The sequence below is a fragment of the Ruditapes philippinarum genome, unplaced genomic scaffold, assembly GCF_026571515.1.
Source record: "Ruditapes philippinarum isolate M1 unplaced genomic scaffold, ASM2657151v2 ctg4298_1_1_1_1, whole genome shotgun sequence".
Taxonomy (NCBI): domain Eukaryota; kingdom Metazoa; phylum Mollusca; class Bivalvia; order Venerida; family Veneridae; genus Ruditapes; species Ruditapes philippinarum.
In genome coordinates this window covers 94,212-116,462 of record NW_026864615.1, presented here as the reverse complement: position 1 = coordinate 116,462, position 22,251 = coordinate 94,212, and the positions used below count along the sequence as shown (strand labels likewise).

Genomic DNA, 22,251 nt, shown 5'->3' with positions numbered 1-22,251 from the left:
GTTATGTCCCTTAAGATATAATTTTTGTTTTAAAGCATTATTCATCTGAACCAGAAATACGTACACACTGCACTTTATCTAAGATTTTACTTTGGCGGTCAGGGTATGGTTCACAAATTTTGATATTTCATGTCCCAACGTAAAGGAACTCCACTGAAGTCTCAAGCCTCTAAACGTACATTTGGTTTATACAGAATTTGTCTAAGTTCTATTGTGTAGGAAGCTATAATGTTATAGATACACCTTCGAATCCGTTCCTGGAGCCATCCAGTACTGAGCGATGATTGCAAACTTTTTGCTCAAGAAAACAACGACTAGCCGCTGACGGGGTTTTTGAACCCCATGCGGCAAGCGAAAATCAAATAATAAATTTTGAACTTTTTTACATAAATCAGCTGGGTCACTAAAACAGTAAGTAAAGGCAAATTATATAATTATGACACATACTCGCAAATTAATTAAAAAATCGTATTCTTATGTTATTCTTTATGTACTGGTCTAGACTTACATCAAGTGAAATATCAATCTAAAAAAATGTTTCCAGTCCCGTCATCTAATATAAGCCGCAGTGAAGTCGCTTTAATTGTATTGCACAAAATAATTTGTACACATATTGCTTTATAAAGATTAACATTAAACGTTGCAAGAAGATAAGATTTTCATTGAAAACGTGTAAGATGTTAAGACCTCACAATATAAAATGCTTAAACAATCATGGTCCTGATAAGGAAAATCGCACATTTTTTCAATTTTGTTTACAATAGCGATAGGTAAAGCGTAAATTCAATGCTTGGATAAAAACGACTCTAATTTCATTAACAAAACAGCAGCTATTAACTACATGTACATGCATATAGAATTTAAACATGATGATAAACAAAATAACATGTTATCTGTTTACATGTAACCACTTTGACTTAAAAACATTTTAAAAAAAAAACTTACCTTTTTCAAGTCCTATGCATAAATATGTTATCACTATTTCAACAAAGGTATAAAAGCATTGTTAGTCTTGTGACAATTAGTTATATTGGGTTTATCAGTCACGCACAGTGACTCTACTGTTAACGCACATGGTAGTAGGTGTAACGCAAAGGAAGAGTAAGTTGGGTAACATGTCTTGCCTACTTTAAAACTGTTCCTGTGTTCCAGAGTTTTTAATTACAAAACTGAAAATAATTAACAAAATTATGGTGGTTCTTAAGCAACACTACTCTAGTAAAAAACTATGCTTGATAAAACAAATGCGTAAAATATCTTTAAACAAACGCAAAAAACACCAACATTAAATTAAAGCTTTCAGTGAAACAGAACATTTTTAAAAGCAAAAATCTTAATAAAAAAGAAAAAAGTATTGAAATAAAGATGCTAGACATGATTACAAAGAACAATTATCTGAAGTATCATTTATTTTAACAAATAGAAAACTGGAAAAAAAACATTGTTTTCATATATACCATTCTTAGGAAGAAAGAAGAAAAATAATAATAAATATATGACAAGCTCCTAATAAATTCTAAGTTCAAAACGAAAATAATCATGAAAAACCCATGTGCTAGACTATTAAATCTACTCACATATGATGTAGGTGTTGATAATGAAACAAATAGTTGAAATAAAAGTAAACCCGCGAATAAATAAGAAAACTTTTTAGAAAAAAAAAACAAGGAAAATTCAAAGATTAAATGAAAGATAATACTGGAAATACGGACACTATATTCATAAAACCTTGTCATCTTTATTTTGATGTGGTAGTTTGAAGTAAATATTTTAAGAAAAAAAGAGGTTTCAATAATGATAATAACAAAAAAAAAGCTCAGAGGGGACATAATTCTGGAAATAGCCAAGCTAGAGTATCGAATCTTCTCACACATGATGTATGTTATAAGAAGAAACATTTACTCGAAGTTTGAGGGTAGTTTCCTTAAAAAAGAAAGAAGTTCTAGAAAACAAAACATGTTTTCATGATTTATCCATGTTCAAGGATAATAATTCTAATAATATAGTAGCTAGAATAATGAACCTTGCCACATATAATGTGGGTGATAATAAGATATATATCTTTGTAGTTTGAAGCAGATACATTAGAAAATAAAAAATAAAGTTATTTCTAAAAAACATTTCTTTCGTGAAAATTCTAAGTTAAAGGGGTTTTTCTGATAATTTCCTGCTAATCTTGTCACATATTATGTGGTTGATGATCTGCAGTATACTATAATTGATTTAACTTTTGTATTATATGTTTTGCATTTATATAGACGAGGAGTTTAGAGGTCAAGTCTACAAATAAAGATTTTGTTCTGTTCTGTTTTGTTCAGAACATATATTTCAAAAATAAAAATAAATACTTTAAGAAATAAAGAAGTTATAGTGAAAAAGGTGGCCACTGTCTAAAATATTAATCAGAAATATAAACGCAGTAGGCAGCTCTCAATATACATGGCAATAAGCAAGCGTAAAATGATGTGCATAATCTCCATACTGTCATCTATCTATACCTTAAGTTTTATGTACTATAAGAATTATCACAAATAGTGTTTTATTTGTTATATTCGCTAATCATACGTATTTACATCATATAGCCTTCATTTGTCTCCCTGTGATAAAATATTATTTTCTGGTTAGCTAACGGATTAAACATTTTTGAGGCGCTTCAAACTAAAGCATCTTGTCGTGATGAACTTCTAAGCAAGAAGACTTTCCACATAAATTTACTAAATGGTGAGTAACACACAACGAACTAAGAATGACACGAGATTATGTACTGCATGCTTATTTGATTAGAACTGGTATGTTACAACTCTGCAGACTAAAGCAGAGAAACTTTATGGTGCATAAGTTTTATTTTCATACTAGAAAACATTATAAGAAATTGTTTTATAAGCAGTGATGAAAATGTTTTAATCGATGTTCTATATGCCTTGATAAACACTTATAACTTACTTTTTATAGTGTATGAGAAATTTCCAGGCTGTTGACTGCGAGCTACAAGTCATCATGAATTTTCTCAGTATTTAACTAACATATTTTATTCAGTCACCATCTACCTTTGAGAAAGATATCGCCCAAAACAAATATTTCTTTTGTACAAAGTCTATACCAGCTTCATTTTAAATCTTCATTTATATGACTCATGTCAAGCGCTTGCTGCATAACACACCCAAAAGATAAGGTTATACCTATATTAACGTTGTGCTTTACTTGTAAACAAATGTCATTTTCAATATCGGCCCATGATATACTTATAGAAATATGTAATTCTAACAGTTTTGATAAATGTAAGAGTGCTTGCCATAATGATTTGATATTTGTTTTGTGATCATTTATTACGTTAAACGATAAGTAATAAGTAAAGTAAATATAAATCGTAGCGAATTACTGAAACTTACGAAACCTCTAAACAATCAATCAGTCGTCTCAGGTAATATTGCCAACATTTTTCTAATAAATAAACCTTTGTCAAGGTATGACAGTTTAATAAAAAAAAACATGAAATAGATCGGTATCATCGAATATTTGTCAGCATGACTTCAACAAGTAAATTTTGATGCCTGTCAATGATTTAAGTAAAAGGCCTCTAATGAGGAAAAGTGTTTATTTACAAAGGCAAGGGGTGGGAATTAAGCTAGACCAAAGAACATTCTTAATTTTTGCATGATTAAAGAAAAAAATGGATCTCATAACCCAACTGTCACTTAAAGTGAAATCTATTAAGAAAGGTTTATAACACAATTGTTTAAGTAATTGACATAATTCTCGTTGATGAATATCTTCCAACTAAATATTTTATGTGAAATGAAAGAATGTGTTGCGAAATAATGATATTAGAATATTGAAGAACTAAACTTTCTATAACTTTCATATCTCGTCAAGATATATTTGTTTAAATACTTTTATTAAAACGTAATAGACTTGTTGACAGAACACTTCAAGGAAGAATGTGATGTCTGTGTCATCTAAATAATCTGTTATCTATATTGGAATATACTCAAATAACCGGTAACCATGGATCAGATAAGAAAAATTTGAAAAGGTTTCGTATGGTGTCTGATTAAAGCCATTAAAATGTTCGGGTTTTCGCTACTACAAAATATACGAAATAACAAAATAATGACTTTCTTTCACTTTATAATATTACATATCATGGTTGCTGATTTGTGCCATGTCGTATTTTTGCTCCACAAGGTGCCAAACAAAAAAAACGAAAATATGACAATTTTTATACATGACGCATATCAACCATCTACATTTTATTGCATTTACGTGGCGAATGGCGGAAGGTTGGAAAAATTAGGGGAAAATATGACTTTTAAAACGCAATGTTGAGAAACACGATGATACGATACAGGTGTGCTATTTATACGTGAAAACGGTCTTTTTATATATCAATATATATACAATATATTTCTTCTTTCTAATTGATATTTCCGCCCTCCTTTTTAAAGTTTTTGTTTGTATTATTATTATTACTTACTTAAACTATTCAATGTTTTTTTTCAAAAAATCGAATATTGAAAATCGGCATTGAATTTTGTTTAAGGAAGTTTTGTTGTTTGATTGAGTTCTACGTCACACCGACACAGTACTGGTCTTATGGCGGAGTTCCAGCTTTACTGATGGAGGAAAACCTCAAAAGGTGTCCTTCCCCGTGATTCTTTCAGACAAGAACGGGAACCTGAGTAGAACCACCGGCGTTCCGTAAGCTTGCCTGGATAGCTTCCTCACATGACAGAATCCAAAGTCCCTGTCAGGATTCGAACCAACAGCGGTGAGAGGCAAGTGGTTTGAAGTTAACGACCTAAAACAACTCGGCCACGGACGCCCCTGGTTTAAGGAAGAGCTACTGATTCATTTCCGACGGTTTTTATGTTTGTACTATCCTTAGTTTCTTTAGGCTGCTATGCTGCTAGGTTGCCAATTTCAGGCTGTTAGGCTGCCCAATTTCACGAATATGAATTTTACCCCTTTCATATTCTGCGAAAAATATGTTTACCCTAAGGAGAAACTCATTTATATAAAAGGAGTCAAAATTGCGTAATCTTAAAGCTTATACAAGTGTGCGGGACCGAATGTAAACACTAAAATAAAGTCTGATTTGTAAGCTTTGATTCTTGAAAAAATAAATACTTGAATAATAACGAAATATATCAAAGTAATATTATAATTGCTTATGTTTATGATATTAGCGTTAATATTGTGCCGAATATAAAAAAGCCCGATACGAAAAAAAATCTCCGTTATTTTGTTAGAATTAAAATAGTACCAGTCTTAGAGGCATATATTGGCTTTTTGACACTAATATGATGTTTTGAATTGTAGAAATTCACCAGGTCTGAGTTTTAAGAAACCATTGTAATTTCAGTTTTTTATCATGTAACTGCCATAGAAATTGCCCGTGATAATCGTACGTGTTTTTGCATTTTGTGGCAAAAGAAGCATAACATGCGATTTGGAGTAAATCAGCCACCATTGTTTTAATAGATTTATAGTTTTCCAAAACAAAAATTCCGGTATGAGATATGTTACAAAAATAGAACTGTTCTAACGTTTATCTATATGCAAAGTAGGCTAGCATATTGCATTTGGATTAAAACCTTCATGACGGGACAGGCACATTTAGGTAAATAAACATCTGTGAGTATTAGTTAGATTAGTTATTTTAAACAGTAAACAAAGTAGTTCATTACATGTTATATATCATTTCATCAATATAATAATTGCGTATTCAATGAAATGAAATTAGTCGGAGGCAAAAGAAGACATTCATTTCTATTTTACAAAAGAAAAAAAACATGTCTTTTATACTTGATGGTACTTTTTTGATGCTGTTTACGTTTTACCAGTTCAATATTATACTATCTGGTTCGTTTTAAAAGAAACCGGGTTTATGTGCAAAATTTATATATTCTTGATAATTGACATTGTTACAATGGCCCCACTTTTGCTTTGTATCATAATGCAGCTACTGCAAGAGCTCTCAATACAAAGTGCAACAAAAACTAATTTTAACAGAAATATACATTTTTACCTGAAAAATAAAGTATTTTTACCATTTGTCGTCGAGTGAAGTCAAATTTAAAATACTGTTTTCTCGAATTTTATGAAGTAACGAGTGTTTTGTTTTGGGCTTTACTCCGAGAACAATTGAAATTAAAATCCGATGCATCTTTTAATCTTTTTATTCTCGTACTTTACATTCTTTAGATGTCAAAAGGAAAATGAAAGTGCCTTTAATGCCTTGATAAAGCAACCATTTAATTGTCCGTTGCCGAATTTATATTTGTTAAGTAATTTGATTGTCTAATAGAACACAGGTACAACATCTTGTCCTTGACAGGGTTTAAACCCACGCGGCCAGCAATCCTGGCGCGTTTACCACACGAGCATACCGCGACTTACTTGATTATTTTCGACAAAAGACTCATAAATAATCTTTCAAAAGTACTAATCAGGCATATTCAATATGTTAGATTGGTTCAAGAACCAATAATACAATTTAGAGGTTAAAACTTGGTTGCTGCTCGCCATTTACGCGGGCCCTCGGGTCATTATGCACTTCCGTTTTATTTCTGTAGGACATATCATTACGCCTCGACAAGTATTTGTAAGGATAAACTGAATAAACGCAAAACAAAAACTCTTTGATCATTCTAACATTTTCCTTTGCTTTAACTCTAGGTATATACGTTATAACCAAATGGCCCAAACATACACAAAATGATTTTCATGTGTCATTACAGATGTTTGTGATTTATGAATTTCAATGTATGATATAAAATATTTGTATAAGATTTGAAAATTACCAACATACAAACAATTCCCTGCGTGTGACAAAGATAAGTGACCTATCATTTTACCTACAGTGGTAGCGATAACAAGGTTTATAAATACCTTCAGGGTTTTTTTTTTCTAAAATACATTTATCAAATCCGACAGCATTAAACTATCAGAAATGGGATACATAATATAACAAGCGGAGATTTTCTATCTATTCTAAAACATTTAAAAACAAGGCTTTTTTCATGACATGGCTTTTTTTCAATTAACTGCTTCTGTGATCCGTGCTAAAACCACCGAAAATTAAATTTTGTTTATTTAGCGCTACAATATCCTATTACATCGCGTGTTGAAATAAAAAATTGTGAACCAAAAGCGAACAAGCTAAAAGTGATCACCTTTGTTTGCATTAATGAAAATTTATAAAATTGTTAACTTTATGTGACATAATAATATTTATAACATAATATATGTTATACTTGTACAACCTCAGACGAACATGCTTGTAGGTGAAAGGAGCAAAGTTACCATAAAAGTGTCACAATAACCACCGTATATTTTTAAATTCAAAATTTCACCATTTTCATGTTTAATTGTTGAATTCTCCTTAAGCGTGCTAGGCGATGTGGACGGTAGTTTGCACTTGACAGAACCGTCCATGAACAGGCTCAATCAAACAGAGACTGCAGTATTTTCCATTTTACTGTTAATGGATTCCTATTGCTCTATTTTATCTTTAATTAGTGTTGTACAATTTGATTACATGTATACCGTCTGTAGATGCTTTTACTTTCAATATTAATAACAAATCTAAGATAATTTTCAACATTTATATACTTAAAAGCCCTGGCTTTGTAGTTTTTCTCTCGGTTAAGATACTTTTGATTATACCTTTTCTTTTTAGACACATATATTTGATAGTTTTTACCTAAAATGAAATAAAAAATGGGATAATCTACTCGTGTTAGCAATTAATAGTTAACCCGCCAACAAAATACTTTTGCAATGCATTATGTTTGTTACAGGAAAAAGTTTATAAATATGAAATTTTACTATAATTATGTGCATAAGTGTATTCTACTTTAATAACATATTTCTATATGTGTATTTCAGTCTTGCGTTGCAATACAATTTTACAAAGGAGAAAAATGACACAGTACGAGAACCATTCAGTTCTTATTTCGAACTTACTTGATTACAAAGGATATGGAGGACAAATGTTATCAATTAGAAGGGAAATACAAAGTGGTATTGAAGACGATCTGAACCAAAAAACTGCTTCTTGTTGTCAATTTTACACACTTTTAGTTGGGAGTAAAGCCGAGGGTCTTACAGCTCCCTTTGAGAATGATTTGGATATGATGCAAGTTCTAAAAGACACAGTCTGCAAAGAACATTCAACTTTAGTAGAGCACCAAGAAGAGCATGAAGAAGAGCACCAATTCAAACTAGTTTCAGATCTTTCGCGCCCTGGTTATTCTTTACTTCAAACTATTCACATTTGTGATAGTCTTGATACAGCCACACTACTTTACAAATCGATGGTTGAACTAGCTCCGGATAATTTATACCTTTCTAGTGACTTTTTGAAAAATGAAATTAAAAAGTTACTCATTGGAATTTGTAAATTGCCCGGAAATCAAGGGTTTGCTAATGTACATAATGAAACGCAAGGTCCTTCAATAGTGATAAACAAGTCTGAAACACCAAGTGATACTGTGGTAGCACTTAGATGCGAATGCCCTAGCTATTTATTTGCATGGAAAAGTAGAAAAAGGAATCATCAGTGGCCGCCTATTGCAGTCGTAAGAGAAGTTTCGAGTTTAGATTCACACGTGGTTCCAGTAGGACATACGGGTAGCTGTTTACAATCCTTAGAATGGAGAATATGTTTCACCAAAGGTGAAATAAAATTGGTTCATAGTTTGAATGACTGTCTTACAAAAGTTTTAATCTTGCTAAAACAAATTGCTAAAGTCACTTTGAAACCTTTAAGTAAAGATATGTCTTCCTATCTTATGAAGAATGTAGTATTCTGGTTAGCTGAACTAAATGACTATGATTATTTTACTCAAGATGCATTGATAGTTGCACTTAAAAAGGCACTGGCAGACCTGAAGAAGTTTGTTGTTGCGAACAATTTTCCAAGCTATATGATTCCACAAAGAAATTTGCTCGAAGGCAAACTAACACACTCACAACGAATTAAAATTTGTATGAGAATAGACTCTCTTCTGAAGGAAGGACCATACATGGTCTTGAAAATTGGAAAGATCCGGAATGCTATCTCAATGTGTTACAAGTCACCAACAGTATTTAGTCGAATTACAATGAAATTGCACGAGATGCATATTAATTTTTATCTATTCTTAAAATTCTTAATTCTCTCGCTACCAAAATCACCACGTGTTCCCGATGATATTGTTAGAAGTTTATTTTCAAACAGTATAGTGGGGATTTTCTGGATTAGATTTAGTTTGTCTATGTTGGACGTAGCACAATGTTACAAAGACATAGGCGAGATTAAATTCCTTGATTGTAGTAATGTATTATGTTAACATACCTACACCATTATGTTAACATACCTAAACAGAGATAGACAAAAAATATTTGAAAAATATTCCTATGAAGAAGCTTTACTGCATTTTTCCCTTGAAATTTCAAAAAAAAATGTCCACCATTATATAATTAGGCTAGTCTGCTGAATCTAAAAGCAGACTCATTTACCCGGACATGATTTGCACACAATTGCAACTTACATTTTCTGTAAGATTGTTGCCTGTATATTCTAAACCAAAAGTTTTCAAAAGTTCACTGCCGGAAAACTCCAATATACATGAAATATACATGTAGGAAGAAAACTGTTTTCTTCTTTATAATAGATAATTAGACATTTTCTTTCAGTATAGAAAGAAAGATATATAACTCATATATAAAAGTGCTATTTTTTAATTATTCAGGTTATCCGCCCAAAAATTAAAAATATTTGAAGATGAATTTGAATTACAGTAGGAAGTACAAGAAATATTTGCGTAATATAGTGCGTGAATGTTTGACATATATATATATATATATATATATATATCATTACATACTTGGTACAAAGAAATGATGATGAAGAAATTATCTTATTGTATTTATCTTATCTGATTTAAAGATGGAAGGTGATCGAGTAAAATCTATTTACAGGAATTAGTTCACAATCACTATTGTGTTTGCTAATGTTTGTTATATCTGTCAATATTTGACTGAACAAAATGTGTCATGCAAATATATTCCAATGATATATAACTTGCCACCTTAGATTTTTTATCATGTAAATAGATACAGTGGCTCACAAAATTAACAGGTGCTTCAAAATTGACATATTTTTTTTATCAGATATGGGTCATAAAAACATGTAAAGTTTGATGATTTTTGAATGATTTGGCACCAATGAATACATGTGTGACACTTTTGCCTAATGATGATTTTTGAATGATTTGGCACCAATGAATACATCTGAGACACATTTGCCTAAGACAATTTTTTATATCTTATAAATGTCGATGTCATGTTTGCAGACATAAGCAATAAGCTTTTGTAATGTGCTTATGACTCAGGTATACTTATATCTGATAGAAATAAATCTGAGGTTGAAGAAATTATATCTTATGGCATGAGCCTTATAAGTGATTCGTTAATTTACCATCAATTGTATCTGCATCTTGGCAAGACAGAGTCTATTCTTGTTGGGACCAAGTTTACACTTTTAAAAACAGTGTCCTACGCTCAAAGTCACGTGTTATAGTACTAATATGAAAACCACATCTTCTGTTGAGTATTTAAGAGCAACCCTTGATCAAAATCTACCTTTTAAAATTATTGCACAAATCTTTCTTTAATAGGCAAATGTAAGGTTAAAGTTAAGAATTTACATGACCTTACCCAACATACTAAAACATTAATTGTTATATCTTAGATACAGTGTCATTTTGACTATACATGTTTAATCTTGTATCATTGGTTGACACGGGTTTTGAAAAATAAGCTCCAAACAACACAGAACAAGTTAAAGATATTTGTATTCGATCTGAATATAGGTGCAACATTTCAAAATGTTATAGTGGTTACCTGTTAAAACACCGTTTTATTTTATGTCATGTTTTTAAGTCGATCTTAGCTTAGCCCCAGTCTACTTGAGTCATAATTTCATTACTTCAGAAACTGTGCATAGTTATAACATATGTCTTTGTAAAAGGGCCATTTTCAATTCCTCAAGTTTATCGGTTTGGATTAAAATCATTTCCTTACACAGGCTGTTAACTGTGGAACAATTTGAAAGCCAGTATTAATGTCATAAAATTTTGCCTACTTTCAAACTTGCTAAAAGCCTCAAAGCGAGCTCGATTTACTTTTACCGTGAAATAGAATTAAATAATCGTTCATTTTCATTTTACATTTTCTGTTTTAAAATTGTCATTCGGTATTTTATACACCGCTTCCGTTTTTTCTGGTTCCCTGTCTTCTGATGGTTCCCATATAAGTGCGCAGGACACCGGTCTACACTTCCGTTTTCAATCAGAATACTTCGGCTGTCATCGTTATCTTGTAATTCGAAAAGTTGCGATGTGTCAGTTCAGTACCTCGGACGAAAGTTTTCAAAACCATCACTATCTAGTAGGTACTCGCGTTACATTAAAGCTCGCTTTGCGAGTAGCCCTTTGGGCCAGCTCTTCGAGCTCGCTATAATGCGTGTAATGATACATTTTGGCATGAGTATTACACGAAGATTTTCTTCTAGAAAACAATGCTTATGTCGCGTTTAAGATAAAATGTCTTACCTATAAGATAAAGACTGAGAGTAATAATACGACTGCACTGCTTAAAGGCTATGGAAATATCTTTTGATAGTTTTAGATCATTTACAAGAAACACCATACATTTTTGTTTTCAATTAGATCTATTTATTATTTAAAGAGTTTATCATTAATTCATTGTTTCTTTAAATTTCGTCGTATAAGTCAGATACAATGATAGTATTTCACCATGAGTGTTTTGTCTTACACGTAAAGAAGATTTTGGCTCGGACAATTTGTTGTTTATCTTAGCATACTGTCTTGATAAGTCTTTTAGAAGACACTTTTGAAAAAAGCTCGTACTGTATCCATTACTTATTAAACATTTTGACATATTAAAACTGTTTAAAACAGAATTTGAAATAATGTATCAATACTATAGATACAAGAAGATAAATTTTAAAGTAAAATACAAATTAAGACAAAATACTCAAACTTTTAAAAGATATATACTAACATTTAGATAATTTCAAGGTATTTTCCTTTGTGTGTTCTATAACATACTAATATCGCAAATTGAAATTGTTTAAACAATCTCATTGTATATATGTTTAGTTATACTTGTGAATAAAAGAAAAAAACACTTTGTAATGTTTGATACGTTTATCTGTTCAATGGCAGAATTCAAATAGACTTTTATACCCAAAGATAAATTTGAGAGAATAATTAACTTGATCGATGTTGCAATAATCAGATACCGCAAATCAAGTCCGGAGGAAGTTCTCTTGAAATAATAATATTGATTGTTTAGTTATGCGAAATCTGGGACCAACATGGGACCAAACATGTGATAAAGTTAAAGTTAACAAATTTGGATACATTATTTATGTGAAGATCACATTGATGAATCTTGGAGCAGAGCGTGAGCTTCTTATCCAAAAGTAAAGCTAGACAGTCATTAATATAGTGTCGTTGTGACGTAAACTAAACCATAAACTGTGAAAATAGGTAATTCTTTGAAAAGAAAAAATACAAAAAAGGGTGTTTAAATATTTACCGGTACATATCGCTCGCACAGTTTGTTACACGTACTATTGTTTAAAACATGATTGTGTCATCATCTTCTGTTAATATTGTTCTGACAGTTGAAGTAATTAACAAGAATCCAATGTTTGAATATCCAAAATTGAACAAAATATAAGACAAAATATAAGAACAGTATCTATTCGATCTAGAATATTTAGTCTGATATCATCTTTATTATCCAAAAATATTATTCCAACATGTATTGAAAATTAAACGTATTAACCCATTGTAATTTTTTAAATAATCCCCGACATTAAAACAAAAGGTGATGATAAAGCATGGTTATCACAGTTTTACCAGGAGGCTAGTCCAACTAATTGTACTGCGCGATGAGATATTGTGCTATTTTTGTGTCTGGGCAATATCTCGCCTCTAAAAAATCAAGATTCTGCCAAACAACGATTATATTTCAGAATCAAGCTTTGGCACGCCAATATATTTTGACTATCAGGAGGCAAGCATTTTCAAATTTTTGCATGAAGTGCATGAATCTCGACAGATAAAACTATCCATTAACATGCTGTAATAGGACATGTTTTATGTAAAAGAAACTCCTCTAATTGTCCATTACACAAGAGAATAAACAAAATCTCGGCTCGTATCACCTCAATACATGTTGTATATCCATAATCTCACACAATGGAGATATATCATGTCCATTTTTTCATTGATAGTAAGGATAATCTTACTATCTATATTTACTTTTGGATTTTGGAGTTTCTGCTTTCCATAGGAAGATGAAAAAATGGAAAAAAAACATCAAAAAGAAATAAACATAACAAAATATTAGGTACAAAATAGAATAATCTCAAATCAATGTTTTTCGGGAGATTTTTTTGTTTTGCTGCAGGTTAATGATTCACTACCGTTAACAATACAATGGTCAACGCGTTGTACTTATAATAGGCTTATAATAATTGTAAAAGAAAACAACTGATTAGATGGGAAGATGGTCAAACACCTGCTGATTCTGTGAGAGAACCATAACTCTGTGCCTAATTTTGAGGTATTGCCCTCTGTTCATGTTCACACTTTGACTTTTGTCCGGGACATAACTCTAAAACTATAAGAGATATTAACATGAATTTTTGTAGATAGATCTCATCGGGTAGAAGTGCGGTGCAAAAGAATAACTTTTAATAATAACTTTGCCTTGCATTATTTTGAAGTTATTGCCCTTTGTTCAATTTTACACTGAACTTTGCCTGTGACATAACTCTGACACTACAATAGGTTTACTTTCCTGTGTCCAAAACCTTTTCGGGGAGAATCACCCGGTTCAACCGCTTCGTGTTTTTTGTTTGGTTATACGATGCATCAATAAAGTTTGGGTCATATGATGTCGAAACAGGAAAGATGATTTCAGCTAACCTCGGATGTAACAAACTTAAAGCAACAACTGGTGTCAAAAACACCTCATCTTCTGGAGCTAAATGATGCCTAGTCTCCAATAATTCGTACCTGTTTAGACCTTTCTTATGATTACGCACAGTTAAAAGGTGGAAGACAACCCCTCCGTCACAAGGGACAAAAACAGTAAGATACCAAATAGAAGGATTAACAAAAAAAGATCACTAACATTAAATAGGTCTGTCAAGTATGACAATAAAAGACACTGAGGTATGTGCCAGTGCCATAAGCTTCGTTTTAAGGTATGACCACCCTAATGGGCGCTGAAAGGAACTGAAACTTCGACAACATAGCTTAAGAACACATGTGTAACACCGCACTTTAGGGTCCAACGCACTTTGGGGTCCAACGCACTTTGGGGTCAAAATCGAGAAATTGACCCCAAAGTGCGTTAATATGCTACTAATGGGCACTGAAAGGAACTGAAACTTCGACGACATAGCTTGTGAGACACATGTGTAACACAGCACTTTTTGGTCCAACGCACCTTGGGGTCTAACGCACTTTGGGGTCAAAATCAAGAAATTGGCCCTAAAGTGCGTTAATATGCTACATATCAACGTACTTTGGGTTCCAGAGTTTGAAGGTGTCAACTGAGTTCTGCTTAAATACTGAGTACTGACTTATTTTTGATCTGCAACATTGAAAAATTTGAGGTGGAGTTCAAGATGGCGGTCGTTTTGAGGCTTAAGTGATAGAAGTTTCATTAATTTTACCATTTGAAATAAATTAAAAATTGTGTCCATAAATCAAAGTACTCTAGTACATAAATTGTGAATGTATTCCTAAAATGAAAAGATGCTGTGAAAAATATCCTGTGTCAGTCATTTACTTGATAGCTGTTGGTGCCATATTGGGCCCCATTTTAAATATGATGGGGATGAAATAAAATGCAGTCAATATTTTTTTTCAAGAACTATAAATATTCTCTATTACAATGTTCCGGTGAATTATCATGTTTCTCGATCGGACTTTAAATAGTGATTTTTACAAATACATTATTAAGCTTGTCAACATAGTTTTTTGTAAGCTCCGTAACAACCGTTCGCCAGAGGCTTTTTTAATGGGAAATCTTACATACTTCTTTAGAAAGGGCAAACATGAATTTTATAATGCTTAAATAAAAAACAGAAAAAACAGTTCCCTCCCAATTGATTCCTTACATACTTAACACACTAAAAATATGTTTTCTCCATCTGTAATGATTGAAACATTTTTTTAAAAAAAAAGTCTATTATTATCACAACGCGAGATTAATGTGCAGCATAACATGGGACCCTCGGAATACCGTACTGCGGCTCTACTGACTAAGATATCCAGCCGCTTACAAACTACCTCCACTGATTATATTGTGACACAATCTTTTTCTGAATAATTTGGAATTCGAACATACCTCTACTTTGAGTTTCTTGAAGGGTTTTTCAACATCATTTTTATCCCATCTTATTACATGTACTATGTTTACAGTCCTAATTGTTCTGGAGTTTCATTTATTAAACAAATTATCAGGGGATAATTGGAAAATATTGGATCTGTCATCGTGGGAGGTCTTTACAGCAAGTATTAAGAGATAGAACATGTTCTATCCTGTAAATCTTGTATTAAGTTGTATGAATTCGAGAAAAAATTGCCTTCATACAGTAAGATTCTACCGTCTGTTTAGACCTCAACTCTTTGGCTACTATAGAAGTACTTTGGGATCAGACCTCAAAGTGCGTTGGACCCCAAAGTGCGGTGTTACACACATGTATGCAAAATTTAAACTAAATAAATAGTACGGTTTACGCAAAATGGACATTTTTCTTAAATAGAACATGTGTAGAGAAAGGACGGTTTTTTTTTTTTCAGGAAATGAGGAAACTTTAAATACATTATAATATCATCCTTATGAAAAATATTTTCCTATTTGATTAGTGTTAAGAAATAAATAACAGTATTCAGCTTACCTCATAATGTTTGAAGAGTGTATGAAAAATGTTACCCTACCCCAGCATTTTTAATCACTTGATTGACCATTTTCCTACTTTCAGAGTCTCATTTATAAATCCCTAATATTGACCAAAACATGGAGCTGTTTTCAAAGTTTGCCTTTTTTCTCAAAAGTGTAATAGCTGATTTTGTTAAATGTGAGATACTTTTACAGTGTAGCTTTGATTTAAGTATACTTTAAAAATAACATGTACCATATCAATTAATAAAATTAAGCATTATTTAGCCAGAATTTTAAAATAGAAACTTTTTTTTTCTTTCAAAAAATGATCCATGAAAAACATAAATAATGCTAAAAGAAAAAAGTTGACTCTTCTGGGGTTTCTAGCCTTCTTGAAAACTCTTCAAAGCGAAGGTATTGCATTAGGTTGGTCATACCTTGAACAGTATTCAGCCTAAGTTTATTTGAATTCGAAGGGCCGAATAAACCTACTTCTGAAATTTTCAACAGGGTCCGAGAGGTTATAAAGAGTGTACAATGACTTATTGATTCCTTAATATTAAAACATAATTTAGAAAAAGATTTATAACTTCAGGGCTTGATTGTACTAAAGATACATACTTAAGCAAAACTGATAAAAACGTAATGGACTACATCTTTTTATTATGGTTGCTATGATTGTGTAACATAAGTTAGAAATAAAATTTATCACAGGACACGTATCAATTTGAATGAGAAAAGTATGCCTCTTTGAAGATAGAACCTTTATACCGTTTTAAGTTAGTCAATATTCAATTAAATTAAAATTGTACAAAAGTATCGTTTTCAAACAAAAGTTCAAATATAAATGTAGGCAATTCAAAGTAAGGGTTAGCTCTGTTAGACTTCAAGCCCATATGTACATGTGTTTTAAATTGCTCGTAAAAGTATTTGTTGCTTCAGACAATCTTCAGTAGAATAGCTGTATCTTTACATTAACCTCCAACCATGGGGAAAATGTATATTTTTCTAAATGCGTAGCCAATATACCTAAAAGCATTTTTATAAGTGTTATGTCAAATTGTTTAATAGATCATGAGTTTAAAATCATGTAATTAAGATATGTGTGTCTTGTTTCGTTTATATCGCTTCTAAGGTGTGAATTGATCAACATTTTCTGCACCATAATGACGCAGGGAAGGTAAATTATAGATTCAGACATGTCTATTTTAATCATATTATTATTGTGAAACCAATTACTGCAATTGATATCCTTTCTCTAAATCCAACGATTACTGACATAATATAGGGTAATATGTTCGTGAACTGAGTAAGATCCAACATTAGAAACAGGAGTGGGAAGGCAGACATCTAAACCACTATAGAACACGGCTAAAGATATGTTCTTAATAAATGCTACGTTTTTACAACTATAATGTCTTTACATGATATTGTTGGTAGTTGAGCCATGTTCAAATTAAATGTACAGGTAAATGTTACAAATACGAGCAAAAATACATAATACATTGTATTTACATTGTCTACATTGACAGACATTACTGCTCGAGCTCGCACTTTTTATCACATAGATAGTTTGTGAGTTCTAAGCACACATTATTATCTTTACAAATTAGTTAACCAATAAAAGAAACACGTTTACATTATGTGAAAATTAAGATTATGGTATGCTGAAAAGGATGAGAAACTCAAAAGAAAAAGTTTTTTGTTTTTGTTTTTTGTTTTGTTTTTTTTTTTGTCTCTTTTATTGTTGTAGTTTTGTTTACTTTAAGGGTGTCTTCGAATAATGCCTAATTACAGGATAAGTTTTGGTATTAGACCCATAAAATATTAAAGGTTCAAGTTTAAATGTTACAAATAGGATCAAAGGCACATAATATTTACATTGTATACATAGACAGACATCACTGCTCGAGCTCGCACTTTTTATCACGTAGATAGTTTGCGAGTTCTAAGCACACACTATTATCTTTCCCTTTAAGAATGTCAACACTGGTATCAAAATAATCTGATAAATGTCCACTCCTCAGAGTTGTCTCCAAATCTCTCAATGTTTCAACAAGGCAAACATCCCGGTTGTTATGATGCCAGAACTCTGGAGACGTATGTCGCTCACATGACCAAAGTAACTGCGTCTGTAAAATATCACCAATCAAATTACTCAACCAATCAAACGAAAACATGTAAATCATAACCATGTGGTAAATAAGATTATGTCATGTTGAAAAGGAATTGTAGTATGTTGAAACTATGTTAATAAAGGCAATAAAGGCTAATGAAACTATTAAAATAGATCATTTGTGAAAGATTTCTCATTTAAATAGGAGAATACCTTAAATTATATTATGCATTTGTTATATAGAATTTGTCACCAGCATTGTGGCCGTTTAAAAATAAATGGTTGTATATAACATTACAATTAACGATTAAGATGGATATTGGTGACGTGTTATGATAGCTCATTTCTGATAAAATGTAACTTTCAAGAAGTATTTAATCCAATTTTCAAGAAAATAATTTAAAACGCTAAGATTTATTTATTAATTCCGGCACCTTTAAGATATGTGATGACAACCCGCGAAGTCCGCTTGGCGAACGTGATTTACAACTTTGCATGTACTTCTTCAACATCTTGTAAACAAATTTCCTACATCCGTTTCCCTCGTCCAATCGTGAGAACAGTGCCCTTTCCGCCTTTGAGTACGAAACAGCCCAAAATTCATCCTTCTTAGGTACCAGGTGAGTTCCAGTTTCTTTCACATCTTTTATGAGCGGTTCGCTAAACGCCCGTTTAGTTTCACGGCGTGGCCATTTTTCTATCGGAATACCGCAAGGCAAAGATATCGTTATGTCAACACTTATATCATGCTGTATCTTATACCGCTTTGGTGGATGGATGGTCAGCGTCAAAGCAGGTCCATGGGCGTTCCTACTAAGATCTACATCTGAAAAAAAGCAATTTTTCAAATAATCATATAAGAATAAAAACTTGGTCGTAATTAAACTCTGTATCTATTTTTAGAGGATTAGAATGATTTTGTAAACCTCCAATTTATGAGAAAAAGCTTACATTTTGCATTCATTTTTGTATATGAATCGATGTGAAGAAATGAATTAGACGTCATAAAGTGCATTTTCGACGGTAGAAAAGGCGAGATTTTGGCATTTAATCATTCAAGCGCCTTATCCGGTATATACTGTATTAATTGTGACGCTACAACACATTTTTAATTGCACTCAGTTACAAGAAGATAAAAATCCATAGTCATTATGGCTGATAAAATTTTACGAGAATTTGGAAATTTCTGAAATCTCTCTAAGAAGTAAAAGCTTCTTCATTCTGCATCGATTTTCAAAAATAATCTGCACATTGTACATGTATGATAGACCTATATAAAATACAAATACTTACAATTCAATTCCCCTAATTTATCCTTTGCAGTTCTGATCTTTTGATATAAATCATAACGAATTTCCCTTGGGACAAGATCATTTCCATGCAATAGTTCGCCTGGTACTTTGTCACAAGTGGTAGATGCTATAGCGTAACTATTAGGGGCCTTGACAGCACTTCCTGTTTTACTTAGTTCACATTTAATATTCATGTTTGTGGCATGCTCGCTCTGACAAAAATCCGTACAAAATGGTGTAATAATTGGCAAGTTCTCTTCTATATTAAACATATACATGTATGTAGCATTTGGTTTTAAATAACGACTTAACGTTGCAAACATAATATAAAATGAATATTACTGCTAACAGTTGTTCTATGCATATTTACCCTGGCAAATTTATTTCTTAAGCATTTTTTTTCGCCAAAATTTTCTTGATTTAATATCAAGCAATACACTACTGCACTATGGTACAGTGCAAAATGAGTTAACCTGAAGGACGTTTCCTTTCTTTGCTACGGTTAATATAAAGGCATTTACATGTACGCAAAATGTTACTGACACTGACATTTCATATGATTTATTTAAACTTGAATTTGAATCAAGCGTCTTTCAAAACGGCAAAAAGGAGGACAGATCTCGAAGAATGTATAGGTGGGTTTAATATGTCAGATATATTTTGACCAATTGCTCAATACTATACATATTAACAAATTTCATGAAATTTAGTGTAACATTCAGAAAGTGTAAAAAAAACTCATATATATGTAACGAAAACAGTAATGTTATAAAATATCATAAAATTTGAACTTACTTCACCATAGGTGTAGTGTATAGATTTTCCGCGACTGACCTTCACATCTTGTTGTTCTAATTTTAAACAGATATTGGTATCGAATTCGTCTGGTTTTCCGATTTTTGTGTTCACCGGGAAACTACCAGCCTTTCTGTGGTTCGGGCAATATATATCTCCGCCTTTTTGGCCATTTACATGTTTCATTATTTTAGCTAATGTGTCATTTACAAGTTCAACGGATATTTTCTTTTCATCTTTGTCAATATCTACCTTTTTAGCATAGTATTCGTCAATAACTTTCTTCCTGTTCAATGCAAATTGTTCTTGTGTTACAACCTTACCAGACTTTACTTTAGCTGTTGCTTGACTTGGCTCAGGTTTTCTTGTTTGCTCTATATTATGTTTGTCTTTGATATGTTGTGCCAGGTGAAATTCGTGGTTTTCTGATTTTCTTTTTACGTGAATAGAATCGTTGAGTTGCTTTGCTAGGTGTTTGTCCTTGGTATGCTGCAATAACGCATCGTGTGTTTCAAACTGACTGGAGCATATTGAACAGTTGTAGGGATGTCTCGGTGCTCCGCATTTTACAGTAGGCGGATCAACTTTATGTCTATCCCGTTGATGAGACAACTTACTCGCATTTGCAAAGCTTTGAGGGCATGAAATACATTTCACTCCATTGAGACTTTTTCCGTTGCTAGTCGACTTGACTGAGTGATTTAAATCCTTCACGTCGATTTTATGCTTGTCTTTCGTGTGCTGCGTTAAATCACGACCAGATGAATATCGTTTTGGACAGAAGACACAGCTGAATGTTAGTGTGTTTTGCTGATGATTGTTTTGAAAAGAAGGAACTTTCGTAGACTGGTTGGCTTGATGCTTGTCTTTGCGATGTTGTTCTAGCTTACATGGAGCAGAAAACTGTCTTGTACAAGAAGAACATTTAATAACATTGGTTTGTTTGTTATCTGGCATTCTGAAGTTTGAATTGTGCACATTGCTTCCAGGCGGTTTGGTTCCGTGTTTATCTCTACTATGCTGTAAAAGTTCCGTTTGTAAAGTAAAGCTTTTATCACAATTATTGCATGGAAACTTTCTAGAAGAAACTGTATTTAGCGATCTGCTAGCACTGTTAGGCACTTCTCGAGCTGTCTGAGAACTCAGATTTCTACTTGATCTCGCTGGTGCAGATTGAGCTGTTCTAATAGCTACTTGCTTTGTTGCCTTAGGTTTCGTATTTCGACTAGCCATTAGCTCCTTGACAATGTCTGTGAAAATATGAAAATGTTGCAGGCTCGGTTTTATTGAGCCTGTTCATGAACGGTTTTGGAAAGTGAAAATAACCGCCCCGTCCCTTAGCAGCGACACAAGCAGAATTCAACATTTAATTATGATAATGGGTAAATTTTGAATTTGGAAACATCCTCAGTTGTGTTCATACAGAGATTATCATGGAACCTTCAATGTGACACGTTAGTGTCATTCCATGATATGCGGCGTAAAAGTGTGTGTGCCCTAAACGAGAAATCAATGGGCGGAACTTAAGAAAATCGATTTTTATAAGATCAGAGGTAATGAAGCCTGCATATCACACACAAGCTGTCAAAAGACAAATTTAAAAACCAGGTGACATACCCTAAGGGTGATTAAATAGTAATAAAGTGAGGAATACTGGAACCACCCAACTAGAAAACAGCCGAATAGGAAGAACTATAATGTCGTGCTGAACAATCTTTAAGGATCGGAAATATAACATCCCTTATTGATTGTACGGGGTGACTTTTTACGCCCTCCACACGGCATAAATAACGATGTATGAGAAATAAAGAATCTCTAAAGAACGCACAAAACGACAAAATTGAAAATGTTGCAGGCTCGGTTTGATTGAGCCTACCGAGTTTGATTAGAATAGCTCATTCCTAACTCTTGTTATTATCAGGAAACCTTTTTTCTATTTTAGTAACAGTGAGCTTGACCCCAGGGGGTCTAAAATCAATCCCAACCCGGGTTTTCATATAGGCTTATCATATACCGAATTTGATGACAATATCTCATTGCTCACTCTAGTTAAATATCATCCGAAAA

The 22,251-nt window shown here is 32.4% G+C and overlaps 2 protein-coding genes across 2 annotated transcripts; one reads left to right on the top strand and one right to left on the bottom strand.

Moving 5' to 3' along the window:
- Positions 1 to 5,561: 5,561 nt before the first annotated feature.
- LOC132726267 (uncharacterized) lies at positions 5,562 to 9,780 on the top strand. The gene is made up of 2 exons (XM_060711558.1): positions 5,562 to 5,634; positions 7,891 to 9,780. The coding sequence occupies exon 2, from the start codon at positions 7,926 to 7,928 to the stop codon at positions 9,333 to 9,335; it is 1,410 nt and encodes a 469-aa protein (XP_060567541.1). The 5' UTR covers positions 5,562 to 5,634; positions 7,891 to 7,925; the 3' UTR covers positions 9,336 to 9,780.
- Positions 9,781 to 16,627: 6,847 nt separating this feature from the next.
- On the bottom strand, positions 16,628 to 21,466 carry LOC132726266 (zinc finger protein 423-like). Its single transcript, XM_060711556.1, has 4 exons — positions 20,185 to 21,466; positions 19,391 to 19,601; positions 18,532 to 18,923; positions 16,628 to 18,113 (listed from the first exon to the last, which is right to left on the bottom strand). Exons 1-4 carry the CDS (start codon positions 21,415 to 21,417, stop codon positions 17,883 to 17,885), a joined length of 2,067 nt encoding a protein of 688 aa, XP_060567539.1. The 5' UTR covers positions 21,418 to 21,466; the 3' UTR covers positions 16,628 to 17,882.
- Between the last annotated feature and the right edge of the window lie 785 nt (positions 21,467 to 22,251).

Excerpts from the sequence above, each read along its gene's own strand:
- LOC132726267 (XM_060711558.1), top strand. The coding sequence starts at position 7,926 with ATGACACAGTACGAGAACCATTCAGTTCTTATTTCGAACTTACTTGAT.
- LOC132726266 (XM_060711556.1), bottom strand. The coding sequence starts at position 21,417 with ATGGCTAGTCGAAATACGAAACCTAAGGCAACAAAGCAAGTAGCTATT. Across the intron at positions 18,924-19,390 it reads TAAATTAGGGGAATTGAATT|ATGTAGATCTTAGTAGGAAC; the intron begins GTAAGTATTTGT and ends GCTTTTTTTCAG. Across the intron at positions 18,114-18,531 it reads TGTCATCACATATCTTAAAG|ACGCAGTTACTTTGGTCATG; the intron begins GTGCCGGAATTA and ends GATATTTTACAG.